The 24,050-nt window shown below is 37.5% G+C and overlaps 2 protein-coding genes across 8 annotated transcripts; one reads left to right on the top strand and one right to left on the bottom strand.

Annotated features, from left to right (window-relative positions):
* Window positions 1-903: 903 nt before the first annotated feature.
* Window positions 904-21,645, bottom strand: CPSF2 (cleavage and polyadenylation specific factor 2). The gene is made up of 15 exons (XM_080619723.1): window positions 21,507-21,645; window positions 20,612-20,798; window positions 19,043-19,202; window positions 18,852-18,957; window positions 17,183-17,312; window positions 16,727-16,842; window positions 15,938-16,125; window positions 15,244-15,534; window positions 13,415-13,515; window positions 12,879-13,079; window positions 12,085-12,237; window positions 11,295-11,520; window positions 10,178-10,477; window positions 9,093-9,227; window positions 904-8,989 (listed from the first exon to the last, which is right to left on the bottom strand). Exons 2-15 carry the CDS (start codon window positions 20,758-20,760, stop codon window positions 8,897-8,899), a joined length of 2,349 nt encoding a protein of 782 aa, XP_080475849.1. The 5' UTR covers window positions 20,761-20,798; window positions 21,507-21,645; the 3' UTR covers window positions 904-8,896.
* On the top strand, window positions 21,158-24,037 carry NDUFB1 (NADH:ubiquinone oxidoreductase subunit B1). Of its 7 annotated transcripts, none has more exons than XM_080619727.1 (3): window positions 21,158-21,583; window positions 22,539-22,680; window positions 23,682-24,037. In XM_080619727.1, the coding sequence occupies exons 1-3, from the start codon at window positions 21,550-21,552 to the stop codon at window positions 23,716-23,718; spliced, it is 213 nt and encodes a 70-aa protein (XP_080475853.1). In that variant the 5' UTR covers window positions 21,158-21,549; the 3' UTR covers window positions 23,719-24,037. The 7 variants fall into 7 exon arrangements, with proteins under 7 accessions (XP_080475853.1, XP_080475852.1, XP_080475854.1 ...); XM_080619726.1 differs by having other exon boundaries at window positions 21,160-21,583; window positions 22,536-22,680; XM_080619728.1 differs by lacking the exon at window positions 21,158-21,583 and adding an exon at window positions 21,647-21,702 and having other exon boundaries at window positions 22,536-22,680.
* The last annotated feature ends 13 nt before the right edge of the window (window positions 24,038-24,050 follow it).

The following is a 24,050-nucleotide window of genomic DNA, read 5'->3' as shown; positions in this document are numbered from 1 at the left end:
CTTGCTGAAAGAAGAGATTTTATACTTGTGCTTACAGACTTTCAAAGTGCAATACTGTTCAAAAACTTCCACGCATCTGCCCTTTTATAGCCACAATCCATAGAAGCGTGGCAGAGCATCTGCAATAAGATATCAAGGCTTGCAGAAGTACATCTTTAAGAAATTAGTATTGTTTTAAACACGATTTTAGAAAGCTCAAGGAATAAAAAGGTCAATGTCATAATGAAAACACACTGAATACTAGGAAGACCTTGCAACTTTTAGAAGCCCAACTATAAAAACTCCCTTCAATTCTGGATTTCATAGAATTACATTGCATATGACTGAACTATCTTATGAATTATTAAGCATCATAATGATATGATCAACACAATGAAACAAAAACCTTATTCTAGCTTCTCTCACCATGAGACTCAAAACAAATTTAGATTTGTAACTCTGGTGCCCCTAACCCTGTTCTTAGTCATTATCTAAACTATACATCAAGTCATTCAAACCACCCATCAGAAAACATTTCATAAACCACCTGTAGACCTGCATATCCTGCTGAGTGATCCATGAGTAAGTGTAACTCTCTCTGATGCTATTCATAATTCTAACCGAATTTTATCCTGTAGAAAAACATACTGTCCTTCTTGTACAGGCACCAAAAGATCTGCAAGTAAAACTCTCCAGTTCACCTTCCAAATCTTAAACTATACGCTTAATTCTACAGGCAGCAGTTCACAAGACTCTTGAGTAAAGCAGAACACATCTAAAGCTCTTTCTTCACGCATACTTTATTTCCAAACCAAGAATGCCACGGCAGATATCCTTCCCCACTCTCAAGGGGATGATTAGTTTCTTTAGGCAGCTCAACTTCCAAGAAGACATATAACCCCCTCCCCCCCCCAGTTAGAGGGTTCCATTAGAACAATTTCAGAACTGTTAGAGCACATGTTCAGACAAGCAAAAGAAAATTCCACTCACAGATGAAAAAAATAACTCCATAATTTGGAAGCTATTTCTTTCTTACAAAACAATTAGCTCAATAGTCCTTCATATGTATGAGTAAAATTACCAGAAGCATGAAGCACTCAAACTCTGACTCTTAGGTATACAAGCTCATATATACAGCTCATGCAATGCAGCCTCTAGTAGCTGGTTTTGAGATCTTCCACACATACATTAGAAAAAATAAGCTTCAATGTCATATTAAAAAAGTGTAAATCACACATTCCTGTACATCAGCTTAAAGGCACTCATTTGTACATATAAATAGCAGCAAGGCTAGCAGTCAAATATTCAATCTTTCCCACATGTTCCTTGAACACAAAGCCAATGACTTCTTTCACTATATATTTTAATACCTCAATTACCAGTGCAGTCTTAATTTTCATCCAAAGCTGTTTTTTTTTACAGCAAGCTGTCAGCTATGACATAGAACTTGTGAGCATGCGAAATTAAGACCATGCATCTTGACTGACCAAAGGCAATGCACAATATTGCAAGAAATGAAGTCATTAATATATGATGGCACGGCTTTATGGCTTTTTCATAATAATTAAGTTAAAATAGTCAGAACAGGCTACACAGAATGATGATTGCAGGATGATGCCGTCACGCAGGTATCTTAGAGCTGTTCTGTTTGGAAGGTGTGGACACCTCTGGAAGCAAAATCAGAACTATGAAAAGTCACTACTGAATGTATATGATAAACACAATGTTAACTATTCAAGTCATCAGCGCACAGAAACACAAAAGCTGGGCTGAAGAACTGTTGCCATCGACTCCATGAGAAAGCAGATTAGGATCACAGCTTGCAATACCAGTGTGGTTTTTGACTGCAACAGAGAAACTAAATTTAGACCCAGTTACATAAAAAAAAAAAAAAAAAAAAAAAAAAAAATACACTAATAGCCTTAACACTTTTAATCAGCATAAGAGGCTTAGAGATGCACAAATGATTTAGTCTGTTGACTAGTTTTATACTGCTTTTGCAATATTGTGCATTAATAAAATCAGGGAGATTATGAAAGAAATGCTGAAGCATAATAAAATTACATAAAACATGAAAAGCAGAGTGACTTCAAACTTTAACGCTAATAGAAATTTTAGCAGAATACATCCAGAAGGTAGTTCTTCTATAGACTCCTGCAGCATGGGGGCTAACCTACCCAGGAAACGCAGCACAAGTACCTGGTAGATTCAGAAAACAGATTGGACTCTCTATAAATGTAGCGTTAATGCATCTGATCCTACAAAGGGCAAAAAATTAAAACATTTGCTATCTTCATACTGTTACAAATCACTGACCCGTGGCTAGCGCAACAGCACAGAGCAATCTGGCAAGCTTTCAAATGCCAAGTCTGGCGTGCTGATGGGCAATATGCTCTGCCAGCTGTGCAACTCCTTCAGGAGCTGCAAAATGGCAAAAAATAATTCCCTGATGATAGCTCAACATTATGGCCTGCAGAGCACCTGCCACTAATTTATGAAGTATTGGTCACATCATGCTCAAGGGTTTTTCTCCACAGGGGCTAAACAAGTTCCCAGAATACAACAGAAGACACAACAATATTGTCCTAATATATATAATTACTTGGATAAGCTACAACTGCTGCCCCAGGCACGTAAAATTGCACAATAGGTGGCAATATTATCATACACCCATCACTCTTTGCTGTTTAAACTACACCAGGAAAACATTTTCAGGTTCACATTTTGAAGCATAAGCAACAGGCCAGTTAGGAAAAAAAAAAAAAAAGTTACATTTAGCTAACTTGAACTTCATTGCACAATAGCATCACAAAGTATTCCTCAAAAGCATGTTTCTGTCACCATACACTAGCTAATACAGAAATGAAACAGCTGACAGCCCTACTCACTTTTAGCGATGATCAAGCTCTATTTTTTATTGTCAAGGATCTTTCAAAATCCTCAAAATCCCGTACAATTTTTCTATGTAATTTAGAGTGTTGCTACTGATAAAGACCTATTACCTATCCCCTTCAGAACTGTTTCTAAGAAATGCTGGTAGTTAACAGCTAAAAACAAGGGTACCATAAAACTTATCCAGATGGATCTAAAAAGGGAAAAAACCCCAACCAAACCAAAAAACCCAGTTAACTTTGCAGCAATTACTGTAAAATATAAGCTCAGGCAAGTATTACCACTGATACCTGGCCAATCACTGCTGAAGCCAGTTGTTCTTTCTACAAAAACGTAAAAATCTGGGGAGAAAGCAGTAGTTTCTCCATATTAGAATAACTGCAATGATTTTACATAAAACTGCAACCTTAAACAAACCCCAGTACAATGTTAGCTTTCAACTTCTAAGCTATTAATCTTTTTTTCTTTGCAGGAACTAATTCTCAGTGATCTAAGCTGCCTCACTCTAGATTAGAGTTCTTGTTCCAATTTACATAGCTGTAAAGCAGTCTAGAAAATGACTGTGCTTTGTGTCACAACATTATGGTTTACAACTGGCGAGACAACTAAAACAGACTCCTTGCAGAAAAGGCAACAGTTAAATGACAATTCTAAGAATGCACTGATGAAGCCACCAGCTTGAGAAACTGATCACTCCCAAGTATTGCTGCTTAAGAGTTCTGTTCCTAAGAGTTTGTTCTTCATAATTGCCACCTAAATATTCCTATAAACTGATTAAGCATAAACAAAGTAAACCAATCTGGTTTTATCTAAGAAAATCCTGTAACACACTGGAAGTGGAACAGTAGTTACTTAGCTGCAGAATTTCTGACATTGTTACTTGTTATTAATTGTACTTTATTGTCTACACCTTAAATACTAGCAAGGGCACCGCAGTTACTACCACATGACGAACTCTTTCCATTGGATTTCCAAACTTTTCCAAAGTCAATTTTACAAAAGCTGGTATCAACCTTGGGCTGAGATGGATAAAAGGTTTGAGGTTTGTGTTTTTTTCTTTTTAACCAAAATCACCATCATTGTGAATTTCTTTAGAACCATTTGTCAAAAATACTTTCTAGAGAAGTTTTTAGCACTTCAGAAAAGCTAAACTGAAAATAAAAAATATTTACACAACTGAAATTGTGTACTTGCTCGTTATCAAAACTGGAGAATACCAGATTAGAAACTATACTTTTTGGCAGATGCTTAACTCATTATCATTCAGCTGCTGAACCACAGATCCAGCCTGCACCAACTAAGAGGCTTATGCAACAACAGGCAGGTTATTACCGCTTAAAGCTCGTAATACCAAACTTGCTTCTTCATAACATTTTGAGTTTCTATGGATACTTCGTTACCTGAAAAACTGCCACATGCGTTACTAAAGTTCTACAAAAAAAAAAAAAAAAAAAAAAACCACACAAAACCCCAAAAACAAAATAAAAAAAAAACAAACCCAAAACCAAACAAAACAAACAAAAAAAAAAACCACAACAACCAGTCTTTTTTATTTACTTCCTATCACAGTGGTAATATATATCAAGAAGAGTAAAATGTAAGGTGCACTGCGCAGAACAATTTAGTTCTCCCATATTTTAGTATCTCCCATACTTACTCAACCTCCATGCTCTCACTACACATAAGAAAACATACTTGTCAGCTAATACATTTTTAATTACTACTTCTGTATTCCTCTTCTAGAATGGTGAGCAAGAATTAGTGAGCTGAAAGGAGTGATCAGTTCACTTACCAGTGAACTGCAACCACTCCTTAGAATTTCTCTGTCAGAAACAGTAAGACACCTTTTAGGACAAGAAATCAAGAATTTTACTAGTGTAAATAATTTAGAAACCCTAAAACAACGTGCTCTTTCATCCCTGATTAATACTGGTCAAGTAGTAACAGTTCACTAATAGTTCACAATATACACTGCTTATCATGCAGTGAGGATGCAATTTTAGACCATTTAAAATACCCAGTGAAATATTTGTCCTGCTGGCAAACATCCTGGAAGATGATTTTCTGTAAAAGATTGTGTTATTGTAATGAAAGCTTTCAACTCTACAGGAAGAAAAAAAAAAAGTACATTTTTTTTTTTTATGATGGATACCGCTCACATAAACTTTGGCTATCTACTCTATTCTGTACTTGCAGGAAACAAGTCACGCTATGGACTCTCATTTACAAAATAAATCCTAGTGATGCGAATTGTGATCTTTGCGTCATACCCCTGTTCCAATCAGAGTATCAGAGAAGACTTAAGACTATTTAAAGCATTTTTAAAAATAAATTTCACCAGGCAGTTTTAAAGACTGTTTGATCTAGATTCATTAACCCATTTTGAACTACCTCAGTTCCTTATATAGTTTTCAGATCAAGACCTAAAATTGTTTACTAGATACTTCATCAGATTTGAATGCAGTATATTCCCCAGCACCCTTTTTAAAACTATGAAAATATCTGTCAAAGCTATCAAACAGAATATTGTGCCATGTTCAGATCCTGACAGTAAGATTTCTTTTGCTAAAGTCTCAAAAATTTTAGTTGTTTAAGGGTTTTCCCCAGACAACACACTCCCTTCTCCAAACCAAAACATTAATACATGTCATATGCCTTACCAATGAAATATGTACTATATAAGTGTTTTAGGGTACAAACATCCATAACAATTATTGGGGGGTGGGGTGGTGGTGGTGAGTGTCTGTGTTGGTAGGTTATCTTTTTGCTTGTTTATTCCAGATTAATAGTGTCTGACTGCAATTAACAGCAAGTACATACACAGGAGAACTCCTATATTTCCAAGGAAATTCTACCACCAAACATATCTGAAATGCTTTTATGAAACTGCTTCAGTCTCTGACTGAATGCAGGGCATACCACCTTTCCCTTATTTTGAAAAGTGGATCTGGTTAAGTCTAAACACTGCTCAGGGAAGGAGAAGACGACAGATTTTCAGCTCCAGTACATACTGGCAAAGTAAAATGATTAAAAATCAGACTGTTGCCCACAAAGCCATTTACCTTCAGGTTAAAGCTATGTTTAGACAACAGGAACAGCTTAACAATCCTAGAATTTTTTCTTTTATTATTAAAGAGTTCTGCCTCTACATTCCCTTAATCTTTTGGAATACAACTTCAAATTCTACTATATATGCACAGGAAGAAGAAAATACAGAGAGCTAGGATTTACCCACAACTACTTGAAGAAGCCAAGTTTCTGCCTTTCCAGTCTCTTTACATACCTCTGGCTCTTAGTTGTGGAATCCAAATTATCCAAGGCCCTTGGACTGAAATACTTTTGAACAGTCAAAGTAAGTACCAAAACCAGTTTTTTTTTTTAACTTGAAGTTAATATTCTTGGCCTCAAAAGCAATACAGCAGAGAGTAAAAAGTGATACACTGTATCAAATTTTTAGTGCTAGTGAAGAAATGGGAGAAGTCAGAAAATACAGCTTACAGTCCATGGCAGCATTAACATTTTGTGGAGGTAAGGGGAAATGAATCTTTCATTTTAGATACAAACAAGAATCAGATTAGAAACTCTGACAATTACAGAGAAGTTCAATTATTGTTTAAAGTTAATCACAGTTAAGGAAAAAAAAATAAAATAGAACAATAATAATCTGAGAGCTAACAGAGGACTGCAAAATTTATGAGAATGTCCCTCAGTTCCACAAGTAATGAATACATAGCCAAGGAGCACACCTGCCCCACAGTACAGATGGAGCATGTCATGTGTTTACTACAGACATACTGTATTTCCCTTCACCCCTCTCACCACCAGAATTGTCCACAAAAAAAAAAAAAAAAAAAAAAAAAAAAAAAATCAGCTTTCCCTAGTCCCAGTCCTCAGATGACTAAAAACCCTTGAGTATCAGCTTTCTAGGTCTGATTTCAAGCTACGGTTACACTGAATAGCCTGAAAAAGCACAGTTAGCTGGTTTGCTCATACCAAGGCTTGAGCCTCTTCCATAGTGATGGCACTAATTCAGGGTTCTCCTCTAACAGAACACAGGAGTTTAGTGAACAGTAACCTAAACTTTTGTTTAACTGCGCAGAATTTGAATCAATAGGTTAAAAAACCAAAACTGATAGAGAGATTTATGATCAGATTGTCCTTGTCTTCATCCTTTAAGAACAGCACTATTTTCAGTTTGATTTCCTAAGGGATTTTTTTTCTTTATTAGTATATTACATGCAGGCATGTGTGATCTCTGACCACACTAAGCCCTCAAGTCCTAAGGCCAAAATCATCATGTACACAGAAACTCACTTTATGAAAGTTCATTAGTATCAGCAACAATACAACAGTATTAACCAACAAGCGCCCAGTATCATATAAATTTAGATAGCATTGCTACAAACCAGCTACAAACCCAGAGCATTTCTATGAAGTTGTGGCTGTCAATAAAAGAGAAAATAAATAAAAATTAAAAAAAACAAAAAAGCAAAGCAGCACATTGAAGCCATTCAGTCATTCCTAGCCAAGTTTTGCTTTGTGTAACAAAATACATTGTCACTAAGTATTCAATTTTCAAGGTTTCTACATTTTTAGCATATAGTTCTAGCAAGTGCTTGTTTTGTTTTTAACACGGTCTTCAGTTTAAAGTTACTATTTTAAACAAAATAGTCTGTAGATCAGATAGAAAACTATTTCTCAACAATAAATTGAAAAGTAAGTCATCTTTTCACTGACAGCCCACAGGGCTATCTTGCCACTTTTTAAAAAGTGTTTTATTTAAACATACACACAGAAAGTACGTATTACATTGCTGTTGTATGTAAAAACAAACAAGCAACTCCCCGCCGCCAAAGCCAGTGGTTCACATGTGGACAGGGAAAAGAAGTATTAAATAAACTCTCAAGAGGCCATTTGTTTGAGTAAGTTAATTTCTGAGAAATTAAGGCGCCCAAAACTGTGCTCATTTTCACCTAAAAAGGTCAATTCCCAGCATCAGCAGCTACAGTAAGTCCCACTGTTAACTAGAACGAAAAATGGCATAACACATGCAAGTAGAATGAAACATGGCACAAAACCATTAAACACATCACATGAGTCAGATTTCAAGATAAAGGATCTTCCTGAACTTGGCTCACGGCACTCTGAACAAACAGCACTGCATGGATAAAGGCTTTAGGCTTTGGAAGGATTAAAATCAGAACTCAAAAAGATTTTCCAGTTGGCATAATTTTGCAAAAGCTTGAAGTTGCAAATTCTGTACACTTGCACAGAAGTTACACTGAAGCACACAATTATTGGATTCTAAACTGCCTGACAGTATTATCCAGTCATCTTAGAGTACCTTTCCAAAGTAAATTTTTTGATATAGAATATGAAATGCTGTTCTGGAACAAATCAGTAAGACACAGCAGATGCAAGACCAAGATGCAGCCAGATTAACACTGGGGGAAACTTAGACAAGTCTAGCTTTAAATGGCTATTAAAAATGTACTTTAGCTAACCTTCATTTAAACAAACAAAAACCAACCAAACCAAACAAACCACACTTGACTGTCCTGATAAATCAGAGTTATTTATAAAACCAAACCAAACAAAAGAAAACCAAACCAAAACCCCAACTATGTAAGAACCAAAAAGAACAAAAGCAAAGCAACTCATGGTTCCCCATCTAATGTTATTTTAGAATAGAAGCATAACTTTGTTCTATTTTGTATTCTTTGAAAGAGAATCTATGAAACCAAGACATGTTCTGACAATTTGAACCTTTCCTAAGAAGGATAATCAAACTCATTTATAATGTGTTATGTGGGAGACAGCAACAGCTTGAAAGTCGACAACATGAAATGTACCAACAGATTTATGAAGAAGACAAGTAGCAATTATTTACATGTTCAGGGTAGTTAATTATTCTTTAGGAATTAGGTTTCACCTGTATAAATTAGAAAGCTACAAAAAGTCAAAATTGAGAGAAGTCCTCACTGTCTTTAAAAGTTCAAATAAAACCATCTTTGCAGCACTTTCCTTAGACAATAGCGTATTGCTCGTATAAAAGGTCTCTTATCCTATAGAAGTCCTGACAGAGACAGCCTTCCAATCCAATGCGCCCCGTTTCAGTCTGAAACAAAAGATTTTTCAATTTATTACTTTTAAAATTAAGTTTTTCATTAGTGTAATTTAGAATATTATTTACCAAAGAATTTAACACACAGAACACCTACCCTGCGAACAGCCACGAGGTTGTTGCACACAAGCACTCCTCCTACAAATTCAGCTTGAATACCTTCTCGCAAGAGAACTTGCTTGAAGTCAGACAGCCTTGGCTCATTCATAAACACAGACTGATGTCCAAGAACCTTTAAATAACACACACATAATTAATACTTCTGCTACCAAATACCTCCTATTTTTCCCCCAAGATCTCCTTATCATAGTGTTGGCAGCAGCGTGGCCAGGACTATAAATGAGAAGATAGGTTCTGTTTCTGTTCACCTGCAACAAGACATTTCCAGGATAGAAAAGACTCAGAAGTTATCCGTCAAGTAAAAGGAAAAAAAAAAAAAAGTTTATTTCTCTGTTCACATATTGAAGACAAATGGAAAACTGTCACTGAAGATCCCTCTCCCAAGCCATGTTATGCCAGGGACAGAGCTGCATTAAGCTGTACTGTTTATCAGTACACACTTCTATGATAGTTGTCATGAATCTGAACAGACTTTAGAGTTGTCTCCTCATTTATCTAGCTCCTATAACAAACTACACTTTGGACTGTGCAAGAGTATTTTAATAAGCAATTTTGGGATTAGAAGGCATTGTAATCATTAAATGGAAAGCTAAAAATTGTATTTACTCACATGCAAAGTACTTTAAGAGCAAAGATAAATTTATAGAAGTCTCAAATCACTACTAAAAGAGACATATGAATTTCAGAAGATCTGTATCTTAAGTACATGAAGTATTTTCCATAGCATTCACAAAACAATGAAATCTGGGAGTGACTAAACACCAACTAGTTTCCAAATCTGCAAGTACTAACTACAAATATGAAACATGTTAATCAAAAATCTTTATCCTCATAAATAGATGGTACTGGGCAGTGTTACTGGAAGCAAGAGATCATCCTCACCTACAAGCATAAAATATGAACAAAGAACAGTACCAGGTTTAAAGAGAAAACCAAACATGAAAATTCAGTTTTAGTTAGGCTTTCATTTGAATAAGATCACAGCATCAACCTCTAAGCACTAGAAAAAACCAAATACAGAGCTCTTGAAAAAAGAAGCCCAAATCAGAGTAATTTCTGTACCTCATGGGGTGGCAGAGGTTCCAAAGTAGGAATGATCTCGCTCTCCTCACACATCTCCTTGTCATCATCACCAAAGAGGCTTTTCATGGCCTTCTGTTGTGCAATGACACTAGAGTCTGAAGAAGGCATATCCACTTGCATCTCTAACTCTTCATCTTCCCTCAGCTCCCCCTCTTCCAAAATAACTCCAGTATCCACTTTTGAAACCCGCATGTCCAGAACACCATCTATCCAAGCCAACTCGGCATCCTTGGCTTTACAGAACTGAAGAGAGCTGACAAGAGAATCTTTTAACCTGACCTGTTTTGCACAAAATTAGAAGTGCTATTAGTTCGATGGAAAACACAGAATTCTTATTTCAAGCTTTAAAACAAACAAACAAACAAAAAAGGCAGTCTTCCTTCTACTGTCTCTCCACATAGGTTTGACTCACACTCTTTTGGGGCAGGAAAGGAAGGAAGGAAGGAACTGGTATCAGCAAGGCAAGACAGTCTAGACTTGCAGAATATAATTTGTATAACCCTCATGTTGTTACTCAAAAGCAGTGAATATCAGTATCTTTAAAGAACCTATGCAACTGCAAACTTGAGTTAAAGGTAAAGCAAGAGCAATCAATTCCTTTTAAAACATCAGAAACTTTTTTTGTAGCCAAGAAGTTCCTCAGTTGGCTGTAGTAAATTTAAGGAAAGTTTCCATAAATACATTTAAGGTTACTGAACAGCAGTTCCAAATTTCAACCCTCCAAAAAGGCAACTAATACTTTATAGTAAGAAGGGATGTCGTAAATGTCAGATTCTAAAGTGACCAAAACGCTACCTTACCCTGAGTACTGTGGTGCATTCCAGGACTTTAATCCATCAAAGCCCTACTCTGAAAGACTGTTATCCACATGACATTGTGCATGATTCCCATAGCAGAATGAAGCTGTATCCAGGATACTATAACTACCCATTTGCAGCACAGTCCAATCAAAAGACACTGGGATTCTGATGCCCCAACTTGTATCTATTATTTTCTAATTCAACATCTCAAGTGCACTTCATTTGTTTAGAAAGCTTCAAACAGAAAAACAAACTAAAGCTAGTAGTTACAAAACTAACAAATTCCACTACCTTACCTGGTAAATGTGAGTTTCGCTGGTTGCATCTACAGTTTCATGTAGTTTTGGCATATAAACTTTAATATCTTTTCCACCAAAAGCTCTGCAACATTCTGCAAGGTCCTGACTGGCCTCAGGTGGTCCATGGACAATGACAAGTTGTCTTGGTTTCATTTGGTTAATAATTTTTTTAATTGAGTCGCCATCTGAACGTCCTTCATAGTCAATATATGTAACTCTGGCTCTAATTTGAATTAAAAAGCCCAAGAACAACATTTTTTAGTTTAAAAGATTTAACCTTCGAGTGCTCCAAAATGCTTCATTTAAAAATAGAAGATACATTGAAATTATTCTACATCAGCAAAAGCTGCCAGTACAAGGTATATGATCAATCAGTATGTACGTGCATTTAACATTATAAATTCTCAAAATTCACTCACACAGTTATCCAAAAAATGAGATAAGCTTATTTGAGTAAGTTCTTACTTAAAAACAGATAAATGAACATTTGAGTATCTATGCTAACATACTATTCTTCCTCTTTCACTTGTCTCCATCACACAGGGAACAAACTGCATTTCTTAAGAGTGGGGAACCATAAAATCCTGTACCACGCCCCAGGAAAGACTAGTAAAAAACTAATTTAGCTTGGGGGACGAGGGGTGGAGGCACACCAAAACAGAAACAATAAAACAAACCAAAGGGCAAGCCCTTTCCCACTTTCTAAATTCCAAACTAGCCTTTTACCCAATTTGCACCATACCCATACCGCCATTCCAGCAGAACTGACAAGAACAAAACCACTCACTTGATTTCCATTGATTCTGTTGCAGAAATACATTTGGTAGGAACATCTGATAAATCCTGGTCCATAGGCTCTTCTCCATTTGTCAAACCAGATTCTAATTTGCTTTTTTCTTCTTCTGTTGCTTGAAGTTCTGGAACTAGAAAATCTTCAGGTCTAAAGAAAGAAAGGCGTTTTGCTTTTAACAGTCTCACAGCAAAACCAAAGCACTACATGATGTAAAAAACAAATAACGCTGACTGTTACTACTGAGATGTTTTATAATTTTTATAACCAACAACTGCCTTCAGTATTTCTGTATTTGAGCAGAGATCATTTGGAAAATACCACTTTCCTATCTTAAACAACCCTGACATCTTGGGAAATCCTGCAAAACTGAGGTTTTCTAGCAAGTATTCCTTACACAAAAAGAACAAAAATCACTAGATTTTTCTAGGATTAACAATATTCTTTCCCATTATTATAAATCTATCAAAATTATGTGTAATTTAAAGCAGAAAATAGTCAAGTTAAAAAACAAAACAAAACAAAACCTTCTATCTCAAGATTAAAAAAAAACCAAACTAAAAACAGGAGTGGAAACACTTCCAAAGAGGTGTGAATACAGGCCAAGGATCAAGACTCTGCAGCTTCAAACCGATCATGAGCTTCCTGTGAGACTTAGTGCAAACTGTTCTAACTGTGGTTGAAAGAGCATGCAACAGTGGTGGAAAAGAGACAAAACTGTCATTTTTATTACTTTTATTTCTGAAGTATTATGAAGCTGCTACATGTCAGTATGCATTCCCACCACATACTTGATAATCTCGCCATATTCATCCCATTTAATTCTTTCTTCAGGGGCTGGAAACATTGGATAAGACTTCTTTGCCTGCTTGAAGAAGCTTCCTTTACGGCTACCTTCACCTTTCATCATCAAATCATGTTTGGTCTTATGTACAGTTGGCTGATCAATATCCTCTTCAGCATCACTCTCATCACTGGAATCGATATCTGCCCTGAAATGACATTCCAAAAAAGCTGGCATTTTTTTCATTCAGGTTTAATGTTACATAAACACTCAACTGGAAAATAACAGTTGACATAAACACTAACCAAGGACAAGAGCAGTTTCTGTATCTGAAAAAGAGCTCACAGTCAAAGGGAAATGAAACAGGTCTATCATAACACTAGAGATTGAAGATAACTACTCCCAAATCATTTGTGCCTTTAGACAAGTCTATCAAAACTATGTTTTTCATTTATCCCTGTGAACGGTTGAACAGCGGAATGTTCACACAGAAATCTCAGCTCTGACCCTAACAGCAAATACAAGAACAGCCAGCATACTTACTCTTTAGACTGTTCTAACTTCTTAGCTGCTTCTTTCTTTAGTTTCTCCTTTTCTAGGTATTCTTCAAGTTCTTTTCCTTCCAACTTGACACGTTTCCTCAACTGAATAGGATTAAAATTAATATTATTGTGAGGAGCTGACATGACTTTAATACACTTCCTACACACTGCTGACAAGAACATTCATATTTAAGTACCAAGGGCAAGTACAACTTGCATGTTACATACAACACAAGATTATGCAAATGCGTGACACCTTGACATGGCAAAATCATGACAATGTTACCTATTAGTAGATTCTACTTTAACAGAAAAGCATTTCAAAAAGCATTGAAATAAAAAATTTATAAAAATTTTTTAAAACTTACAAAATTTTTTAAAAACATCTTCAGGAAATCTCTCTCCAACAAGGGAATGCAAATACTCCCAGATAAGCAGTGTTTACCTTTTGTGTCACTAACAACATAGAATCATAGGTTGGAAAGGACCTCAAATATCACCTAGTTCCAAACCCCTGCCATGGGCAGGGATACCTTCCACTAGAGCTGGTTGCTCAAAGACCCATCCAACCTGACCTTGAACACTTCCAGGGATGGGGCAGCCACAACTTTTCTGGGCAACCTGTGCCAGGGCACCACAGTAAAAAACTTCTTCCTAGTATCTAATCTAAATCTACCCTCATCAAACCAGAAGAACCTGGCAAAGTCATCCTAGCAGGCAAAATAATAATAAATTTTATTTCTTGCTTTCTGAAAATAAAATTAGAATACAGGCCACTTTGAATAATGCTGAATTCTAGTAACAGTCTAATACTGTAATTCAATGCTTCCAATCCAATCTAAAACTAAACTAAACTGCATCATGAGGATTGAAATTATCATGGTGATCACAAGGGACTCACATTAACAATGTTTACACCAACTGAAGTAGACACAGGTATAAAATTACTGAAAATAATAATTTTAAAGCAAGAATAACAATTAAGTGTGTCCTAACTTATCTTTCCAGTTCAGGAGGATATATTATAATTTGACTTGATTCTTCCCTCATCCAAAACCAGAGTAGGAACTGGAATATAAAAATAGTCAGAGACATTTTTCCCCCCATTATTTATTTTTTTTTTTTCCCCTGGAAAAGTAATAAGCCAGAAATTCTGCTGGACTAAGACATCCCCCATTAAAGTTAATGCTGCTAGCATGATCTAAAGCAAGCTGAGGATCTGACCTCTTTTTTCAACAAGTGGCCAGATCCTGCCAGGGTAGAGGAGCTGGTATATGTGCAACTTCATGGTGCAGTAGCAACCATAGAAAGGCTACAGGTTGCAAATCTGACTATAAAACTGATTCTTATTCTGGAGAGAGCAGCCAGAGAGCTGCAGGCTGGTGATTACATGGGGTGCAGAAGCCCATGTGGGTTTATGGCTGGACTCAGTCTTGGAGGTCTTTTCCAACCTAACTGATCTACGATTTTCTGCCAAGAATAACCCATCGTATATTGTGATCTGTATGTCAATTGCAAGCAGAATTTCATCTATCATAACAAAACCAGAGTGTTTTCTGAAGATAAATATTTAAAAGCAATTTCATGCTCATCTCTATGAAGTATCAGTTTCACCACACCACCAAAAAGCATTTTGCTATTTTTAGTATGAGACCTATTTTTATCCAAGTCTATCCACAATCAGTTAAGCATGCAACATACTGATTTCAGATTTCCCTCTGCTACTATAAGTGTTTTCAGTAGGTCAAAAAGGAAACTAAGTTCAGCTTTACCCAAATTCCCTCAGATGGCCCACAATAAAATTCACTGGGATATACAGATGCCACTTACCTCAATATCAATAACTTTCTCAGAAGGATTATCAATTAGGAATCGTGCTAATGTTCCAGGTGTAGTGCGGTAAGTTAAAATTATAGAGTTTTTGGAGTCCTGGCACCACTGAATGAAAAGATCTCTAGAAAACCCACACTCTAAGTCAGGCTGACTGGCAAGAACAACTTTTGGACTCGGCACTCGTGCCAGATCAGACAGACTATGACATAAGGAGAGATGGCGGAACTGAAAAGGATTGTTTCTCTTGTCTTCAAAGCACCTCATCAACTTGTCACTCATCCATTCAACCTAAAAGAGGTATTAAGATAAAGTTATTTATAAGAATACAAATCCTACAATAAGGTACAAACCTGATAAGAAGTACAGGATGCAATATGCACTTGAAATATGCCTCTCAGCAAGTGTAGAAATAATACTGAGCATAAACAACACAGAAGCAAGTACTTTAAGTCCTCTTCTTAAAGTTATAAACTATGCTAATTATTGTGATAAAACCAAAAATGAGTATCAAGAAACATGCTCATAGCCATGACTGTACTCCCTGTTACTTGATTGAAAGATCTGAGACACAAACATGCACTATAAAAAGAGGATAACATCCAGTATTTATTCATTCTTTACTGTTAAAAAATGTTTTTGCATACATGTTCCATTACCCTCATCATAAATGCATTTTAAAATCAGAACAAACCTGTGATTTAGAAAACTCCACTACATTGTAGCTGACGTTATTCAGAAGTGCTAGGGAGTAGACTCCTAATCCTGCATCCTTCGTTCTCCAGATCTGATCAAGGAGTTGAGCAAGCTCCAGAACCCTGCCTGCTGTATCCACCGCTATTAACACATTTCCATCACCTCGCAATGTCTCCAAAACATTAGCTAAGAAGAATTAAAAAAAAAAAAACCAACAAAAGCCTACTTATACTTTGAACCAAAGTTAGAATGTTTGTAGCTTGTTTTTTGTTTGTTATATCCACCAGCAATCATAATCAAAGCATGACAAACACAGAATTAAATTAATATTCAAAAGAGATGCAAAGCCACATTTCTACCAACATTAAAGGGAACTGGAGTTTTCTTGGTAGCTCTAAAGATCTCACTCTCTTGATGCTACCTTTCATTTTTCACTAAAAAAAAAAAAAATTAAAAAAAAATGGCAAGCAAAAATAACACCACCCCCCAAAACCAAACCAAACAAAAAAAAACCCCAAACAAAACCAAGAGTAAAACAATGTTTAAAATAAGAAAGTGCTGATAAAGGAGATACTGGGTGAAATACACTGTTTTCAAGTATGCTTTGTTGTTTTCAGAAAAATATTTAACCCAAAGGATCAATACAATCAGAAAAGAGCAATTCAGAATTTGTTACATTTTAATAAAGGTTATTAGTTGGATGCTGAAGAATTTCTCATAGAAAAACAACTGACAGTAGCTAACAAATCACATTACTGATGTTTTCAAGCCCAAACAGAATACATACTCAGTAGCTGTTCATCCCTTTGCTTCCTCCTGGGTTGTACATAAGTAGCATTAAATGAATCTGTAATAAGCAATGAAGGCCTGCTCAGCATTTCCAAGGAACATCCATTCAGATGGCTGTGGAAAAAAATGCAAAATCTCACTTTACTGCATTTCTATTTTATAAAGAAAAAAAAAAAAAAAAAAGAGGCAGCTAGCTTCCAGATACCTGCATGTACAGAAATCAAACCCCTCAGGAGCTGAATGTTTCCTGCTTTAATCTTACAAATAAATAATATTGAGTGGAATAAAGAAACCCAGAGTTAATGCTTATTTCAAACTGATTAACCTGAAAACAAGTGAAATTAGTGCTCTCATTAGAGCTGGAAAGGCACTGCTACTTCCATACCTGCTTATTACACACTAAATGATGTATATCTAAAGCAACTTTTAATACATATTGCTGTGTTATACTTACATCTCCCTCTTGTGGTTGAAATCAACTGCATAAACGATTTCTTCCTCTCCATCCTTGACAATCTTCCAGATTGTGCCTCCTATCATGTGTCCAGCTGGCAGTGGCGTGATTGACAAACCATGTCCTTTGCCTACAGAAGTTTTCAATATCTTAGATACATGTATTAACATCTATTACTCTGAGTAAGTGAGTAATTCTGAACAACGGCAGGCCAAAATTATTACTGGTGGAAAAAGTCAAATGAAGTATGAAAAAAAAGCATTAACATCTGTCCTTCCCATCTAGCCAGTAACTTCAAATTTTTTTGCAGTATACTTCTATTCAGCCTCCAGAAAAAGAAACTAAAGTGAAGATCACTTCTTTCCTGCACTAATACTGAGAGGCACTGAGAGCTGCTCTACAGACCTAAACAACAGCAAATTACGTAAAAAAAGTATCACATGAAAGCAGGTACTCTGGTGCAAAACAGACCCCTCTCTAGGGCAACACAAGATGCTTACTGCATCACTGGCTGCCTGAGTACTTACAAAACCACATACATATTACACAAACTGGGAAGTTTTTCAGAATGACAAATACGCAAATCAAATGGGGAAAAGTGTTCAAGTGCTTCAGCCAGGGATAATCAATCTTTTCAGTACCTGATGCCTTTCTCAATGCATTCCTGCTCTTTGATGTTGCTGCTAACCTGTATTGTTGCCAGAGTAGAATGAGACCACTTGTGACAATTACTCACTACCTTCACTGCATGCCACCAACTTGAACAGAAGTGCACAGCTTTAATAATAATTAAAACATACATTATCTTCTTATATGCATCCACCGCGTCTTTTCAAATCATTTACATTAAATATGAAAAAGAAGAGTTTTTAAGAAACACCCTAGAAAAAGTTGTTCACTAAAATTACTTTTAAGATGTGAAAGTTGGCAGCACAAACATAGCCTTGCTACACATATCTTGAAAAGGGTCAGCAGCCTTTCAAGGATGACATCCTGTTTCTGTTTTCCAAACTACAGGGCAAGTATTTTGGCAAGCAGCATTCAGGAACTAGGAGATACTGCACCTGAGACTAGCTGCTGGTGGTTAGCTTGTATGTGTCTGTTCAAGAATAGGGTTTCCAATTCATTCTGATCTTTGACTTAAAGAGTGAGTGAGAAGCTGCTGATCCTCTGGATGTCACAGTTCCCATCAATAAGCTACGCTGAATATCATAGAGAGCCAGTGAAGACCTCCTAAGCCATCCACATGGTGTAACTGAATGTCTGCAAACTATTTATTCTCAAGAAAGCCTTCCTTTGTGATACTAGTTATTGAAGAGTTCCGAGCTGTCTACCACTAGGCATGAGTATACGTTTTTGAGAGACAATAGCAGGAAAAGTTACAAAAACATACAAGTAAAAACATGTCTAAATATGCTTTGGCATGACCTCCTCCTCACTAAGTGGAAATTCTACCCATTTCCACATACAATTATAGAGGAAAATGCTCAGCTGATATAGACTGATATAGGGCTACTGATATCAGTCCTGCAAAATGCACTACATGTCAAAGCTTGCTCCCTTTTTCAATTAAATGTGTATATATATATACACACACACATACTTTAATTCTTAGTGAAAGATAACAGTCATTAAAAGTCATTTAGTGAAACCTGGGCGACAACTTTACCTTTCAAGTTCACAATCTGAGAAAACTTCAGCTGTTGTATCTTATCAAAGGCTGCATCTACATCATCCAATGTAAAGAGTGTGAAATCTTCGGTGTTATGGCGGGACTAAAACAAATAAGTATGGAAAATTCAAGAATCTGAGCACTCTACCATATAGATGTTGTGTACAAAAGTATAAATTTAAACATACCTGGTAGAGATCATACATGAACATTTGTCCCATTTTATATACAGGAATAGTTGCATAAATGGCACAATTCAACCCCATTTTTCCAACTGCATATGGAAGTGCTCCAAGGTGTAGAGGGTCAGGATGAGAAAGAAGAACAGCATCAACCTGGTGTACATGTCTACAAAAAGAGGACAACAGAAGTTGGTGAAAACAGTTCTGTATGGTGTTATATACTCCCTACTACGGCTATTTTGAGAATACATACACAGCCTGAAGGCCAAACAAGAAAACTTAAATCCTTCCAAGTTCAGAATGAAGTTTTTAAAATCACCATTTAAAAGTTACAGATATTTCCAAATGTTCAAGTACTAGAACTGCAAGCGAATACTGAAAACATGATTTCAAGGTCTGGAAGACATACATTTCACATCAAATTCCTGATTAGAAAGACCTTAATATATACTTGGACACCAGAAAGTGCATTAACTGATGGGTCAAAAATATTACCAGTGCAGACATGCTACGAATTGTTTATACACTTAAAACCCGAAACAGACTACAACTTCTTGTCTGATGAGAAAAACCCACGGGACCAAAGACACAACAATACTTAAATTGATAAGGATAAAATCAAAACATATTTCTTTAACAACATACAAGTCAAAAACATAATTTAGGAAAAAGGACACATAAATCTGGGGAGGGAGTATTACTTTAAAAATAGAGTATTTTTTCCTTGAAAAGTGTTGCACAAAATAAAAATCAGGCTAGAAGTTTACTACCTAGCATAATTGAAAATCTTAAGGGCATAAAACAAGTGAAAATACAAGTAGGGCTGAAAGCTTTTCATTCCCTCACATTGTAACTGGGGCACACACATTCTTCTCCATGGCTTTTACTAAAAAAGGGATTTTATCTAATTGTTTCACAGATAAGACCTGAAAAAATGTACAAATTATCCTAAGTACACAATAATTCTTAGTAAGACTTCAAAGACTACAAGTGTGTTAATGCTAGAAAATACATGACTAAGCTTAGCTTCTTTCAGGAATTGCCATGGTTCATGTAATCAATGCTTGCATTAAAGCTCCTTGTTACAAACCTGTAGAAGGCTCAGTATTAAAGCCTAGATAGGTATTTTTCTTTGCAAGGCTGGGATAATTTATAGAAGCTGTTTTACTGACTGACAGTTTATTCAACTTCTTTGAAACAAAAAGAGAGTTGAACCACTTTGTATTGAGCCTATGTATTTTAAGGAGTCTTTCATTTAAAACTTAGTGAACCATTCTAAATTAGTTTAGAGCCAAGGTCAGTCTCCCATAAACTCTGTTCTGTGTCATGTTTAGGGAAAAAAAAACCCAAACAAAACCCCACAAACATCCAAGCCAAATACAGACTCATAAGAAAAAACCAAATATGTTTTTACTGTAAATATTTCAGCAGCATAATTCCCTTCATATAAACCATAACTCTAACAAAGAACAAATCCAAAACAACTTTGGATTTTACACCACCACACACATACCATTGCATGGTATTTCAGACAGAGACCTATCAAAAAAAGAGTGCATTAACTGAACTACTTACTTTTTCAGAGAATCAATAATATCCATAGAAAAGTTTTCATCCCAGCCACAGTCCAAAAGAAAACGAAATTCATCTACTTGCAACAGATAGCAAAGGGCAGATTCCTCTTGCACCCCTGAAAGTGTAGTCAACTTGATAATCGATGTCATCTTCCTCTCCCAAGTGTTTAATCTCCAACAGAACTAATCTGAATGGAGGAAGAAAATGTTTCATTGCCTAAGCCAAAGCAAAAGCCTATTTATACCTAACTTCATTTCTATGAACACTCAGGGTAACACCTACTGGATATGAATTAAGCCTCAGATATTAACTTGATCCTTGTAGGTGTTTGGTTATTACAAAGAGGATATTTTTGCTACTGTAATGAAAAGAATCACTCGGAACAGCGCAGTTAGCAGCAGCAGCAGCTCCCCGCCGAGGGCCGGATAGGAGCGCACGGACACGGCGCATCCAAGGCTGTGTACCCTCAAGCCCAGCGACTGTCGCAGGGGGTGTCCAGCCCGAGGTGGAATCCAGCACGGGGCGTGCCGGGGGCTCCACACGGCGGCTCCAGCGCCCCGCCGCCGAGACAGCGGCCTAACCCTGACGAAGTGAGCCTCGCCGGCCGGGCCCAACATTAAGGAAGCAAGCTCTGCGCCCACTCCGCTCCCCAGAAGAAGAGGAAAAGGAGGACAAGCGCGAGCTCGGTGAGGACAAAGCCGAGCGCTTCACACCTCAGCCCCGAGCAGAGACTGCCTCCCCGTAGTGGGGAGCAGATCGTTTCTCACCGAGCCCCGGGCCCGCCCGCAGCGCTGCCCGCCGAGCAGCCACTCCCGCCGCCGCCACCCGCCGCCCTCCCTCAGGCCCACCGGCACACCCAGCCACCGCTTCCGCCCGACGCAACAGCCTCCATCACCTCGCGGTAGGCGTGGAGAAGGAGGAGGAAAGGTGGAAGGGCAATGGAAGGCACCACCGCGAGGCTTCCCGGGAGGGGTGAGTTCTCCTCCCCCTCTCCCTGCGCAGCCGGTGGGCTGTCCCGGCCTGCTCGCACCGCCTGGTGCCAGTTGCCCTTGGTGTGGCCGCTGCGCGGGGCCTAGCGGCAGCGACGAACGGTAACGGAGGGGCCCGCAGGGGGGCGGGAGCCGCTGATGGGCAGTTTCCGTGGTCCCGGCGTCAGCCTCGCCCTGTGCCGTGTCCCTTCGGCCGGAGCACAGGGCGAGGGGGCCGGGCCGCAGAGACCTTCAGCCCCGTGGTGTTACGGCGTCTTGTCCCTGCGGGCACGGGCGTGCGGAGAACGGTGTGGTCCCCAGGCAGGCTAGGAGCAGCGGAGCTGGGAGGTGGGCAGGGTCCTCTGCTGGGTCACTACCGTGAGCGCCGACCCCAGCCGCCATGGCGACCACCTGCGGTTTGAGATGTGCGAGCAACGGCGTCGGTTCTGTCAGTCCTCTGTAGCTAGTATGTGGCTTTGAGCTCGCCCCTGACTTCCGTGGTGTCTCTTAAAACTTACAAGAAAGGCCGCTAATCTTAGCTTTGCTTAGGTTGTAAAAGCTCGTTGTATTTTAGAAATGCCTTTTCTTCCTTACCTGTCCATTCCCCACTGAACGTACAGCTTAACTGCAGCCTTTTTACAGGTAATAAAGTGTCTGTCTACAGGAGTTTAGGTAGAAAACGCATTTGTTAGAGTTGCTTTAATGGATAAATTACTCTAGAACATTTAAATAGAACTATTTCACCAGGGATATCTTAAAAGACGTTTTGTGTTTCTGTCACATTTTAGGTTAAAACTCTCTTCTCCAGGGCCATAAGTTAGGATTCTTTCTAAGAAAACTAAGGATTTGAGAATAGCATGTGTCTCATAGTAAGTGAGATTAAAGATGCCAGGTATGCAACACTTTCCATGTACAGATTTATCAGTAACCCTCCTCTCTTATGCTTTTCTCTCTAGCAGCCATGGTGAATTTCGCCCAAGCTCTGCGTGATCACTGGGTTCACATTCTTGTTCCCTTAGGATTTGTGGTTGGATGCTATTTGGATAGACTGAATGATGAAAAACTGTCAACCTTCAGAAACAAGAGCTTATTATATAGAAGGTCTGCTTTACGTTATTTGCAAAATGCTTCTCTGCCCTTCTTGAGAGTCTTAAGTATGAGAAAAACCCATCAGTGTCAAAATGTTAAAGGGAAGAAAGCCCTAAAAATTTCAGCAAGCATTCATGAAGGGTTTAAATTACTAATGCCCCCTGAAAATTGGGGCTTTAGGAGCCATCTTAGTAATGAAAGAAAGGATCACTAAGTACTTGTGTAAATCTGTCATTTGAAAATAATAACCAAGTTTTTGAAAATTAACACATTTATGTCATCAGCTGCTGTATCTTCACTGAAGGATGTGATTATAGACACTGATGAGTTTGGGCTTGCTGGCTGACCTCTGGGGAAGAATTTAGATAATTTAATGCATTGCCTCAGCTCTGTCACTTGTAATTCTGTATTAGACTGTAGCATTAACAAAACAACATGAACTAAAAGAATGTTATTATCAGTTTGCGGGTGGATTTTTTTGTTTTTTAACTCTGGTATCATCTAATTTAGCTAGACCAGAGTCATAAAAAAAGTCATAAACTTACTTTCGTAGTTAGTTGAGGAAGTAAGTTTATCACATTATCCACCCCACGGCACTTTTCTTACTGCACTTACTGGTGAAATGAGGCTGGTATTTCAGCTGCTGGCAAAAATCCCCTCTTTCACACCCTAGTTCTCTTCCCACTAAAGTAATGAATTTTTGTATTTAAAAGAAGTAGATTTTTTTCCTTTTGGATCCCATTATATAGAAAGTCTGTTAGCATCTTAGAATTCAGCAGTGTCAAGCTTCCATTTAAATGAATGGGAGTTAAGAGGACTCAGTCCCTTGAAGCTTTGGAAAGAAAAGAGGAAGTGTATCAGTATTGAACAATTTCTAACTGACAACAGTTGCAAGGAAAGTTAAATTCATACATCACTCTCAAAATTGTAGAATAATCACATCTATTAGTAAATGTTCTACAAAAACTATCCTAATTTTAGTCTCTTTCCCTTGTTTTTTTCTTTCCTCACAGAGAGTTGAAGCCTGGTGAAGAAACTACATGGAAATAAAGGCTGCAGATGAAATGGAAAACATTTTTTTTTTTTTATTCATCATCTTATCTTACTCGTTGAAAGCATAGGGTTACGGTTTTTGCCTTGGGAGAATATGTAAAGCTGCGAAAGACAACTGCAGTTCAGCTGTGCTAGCTTAATTTTACATCTGACCTTTGGAAGATGATTTAATTACATGAGTAGTATGTGTCCAGGGGTTCTCTTAGTCCATAAGTGTTGAGAAACATTTATCCTCAGAAGTCGTGTTCTGGAGGGGAAAGGAAGAATTACATAATAAACAAAAACTATGCAAAAATCATTCATGTTGCAGTGTGGTTGGAGAATTTATG

The sequence above is a fragment of the Psittacula echo genome (assembly GCF_963264785.1).
Source record: "Psittacula echo genome assembly, chromosome: 5".
NCBI classification, from domain to species: domain Eukaryota; kingdom Metazoa; phylum Chordata; class Aves; order Psittaciformes; family Psittacidae; genus Psittacula; species Psittacula echo.
This window is presented reverse-complemented; position numbering and strand designations above follow the sequence as displayed.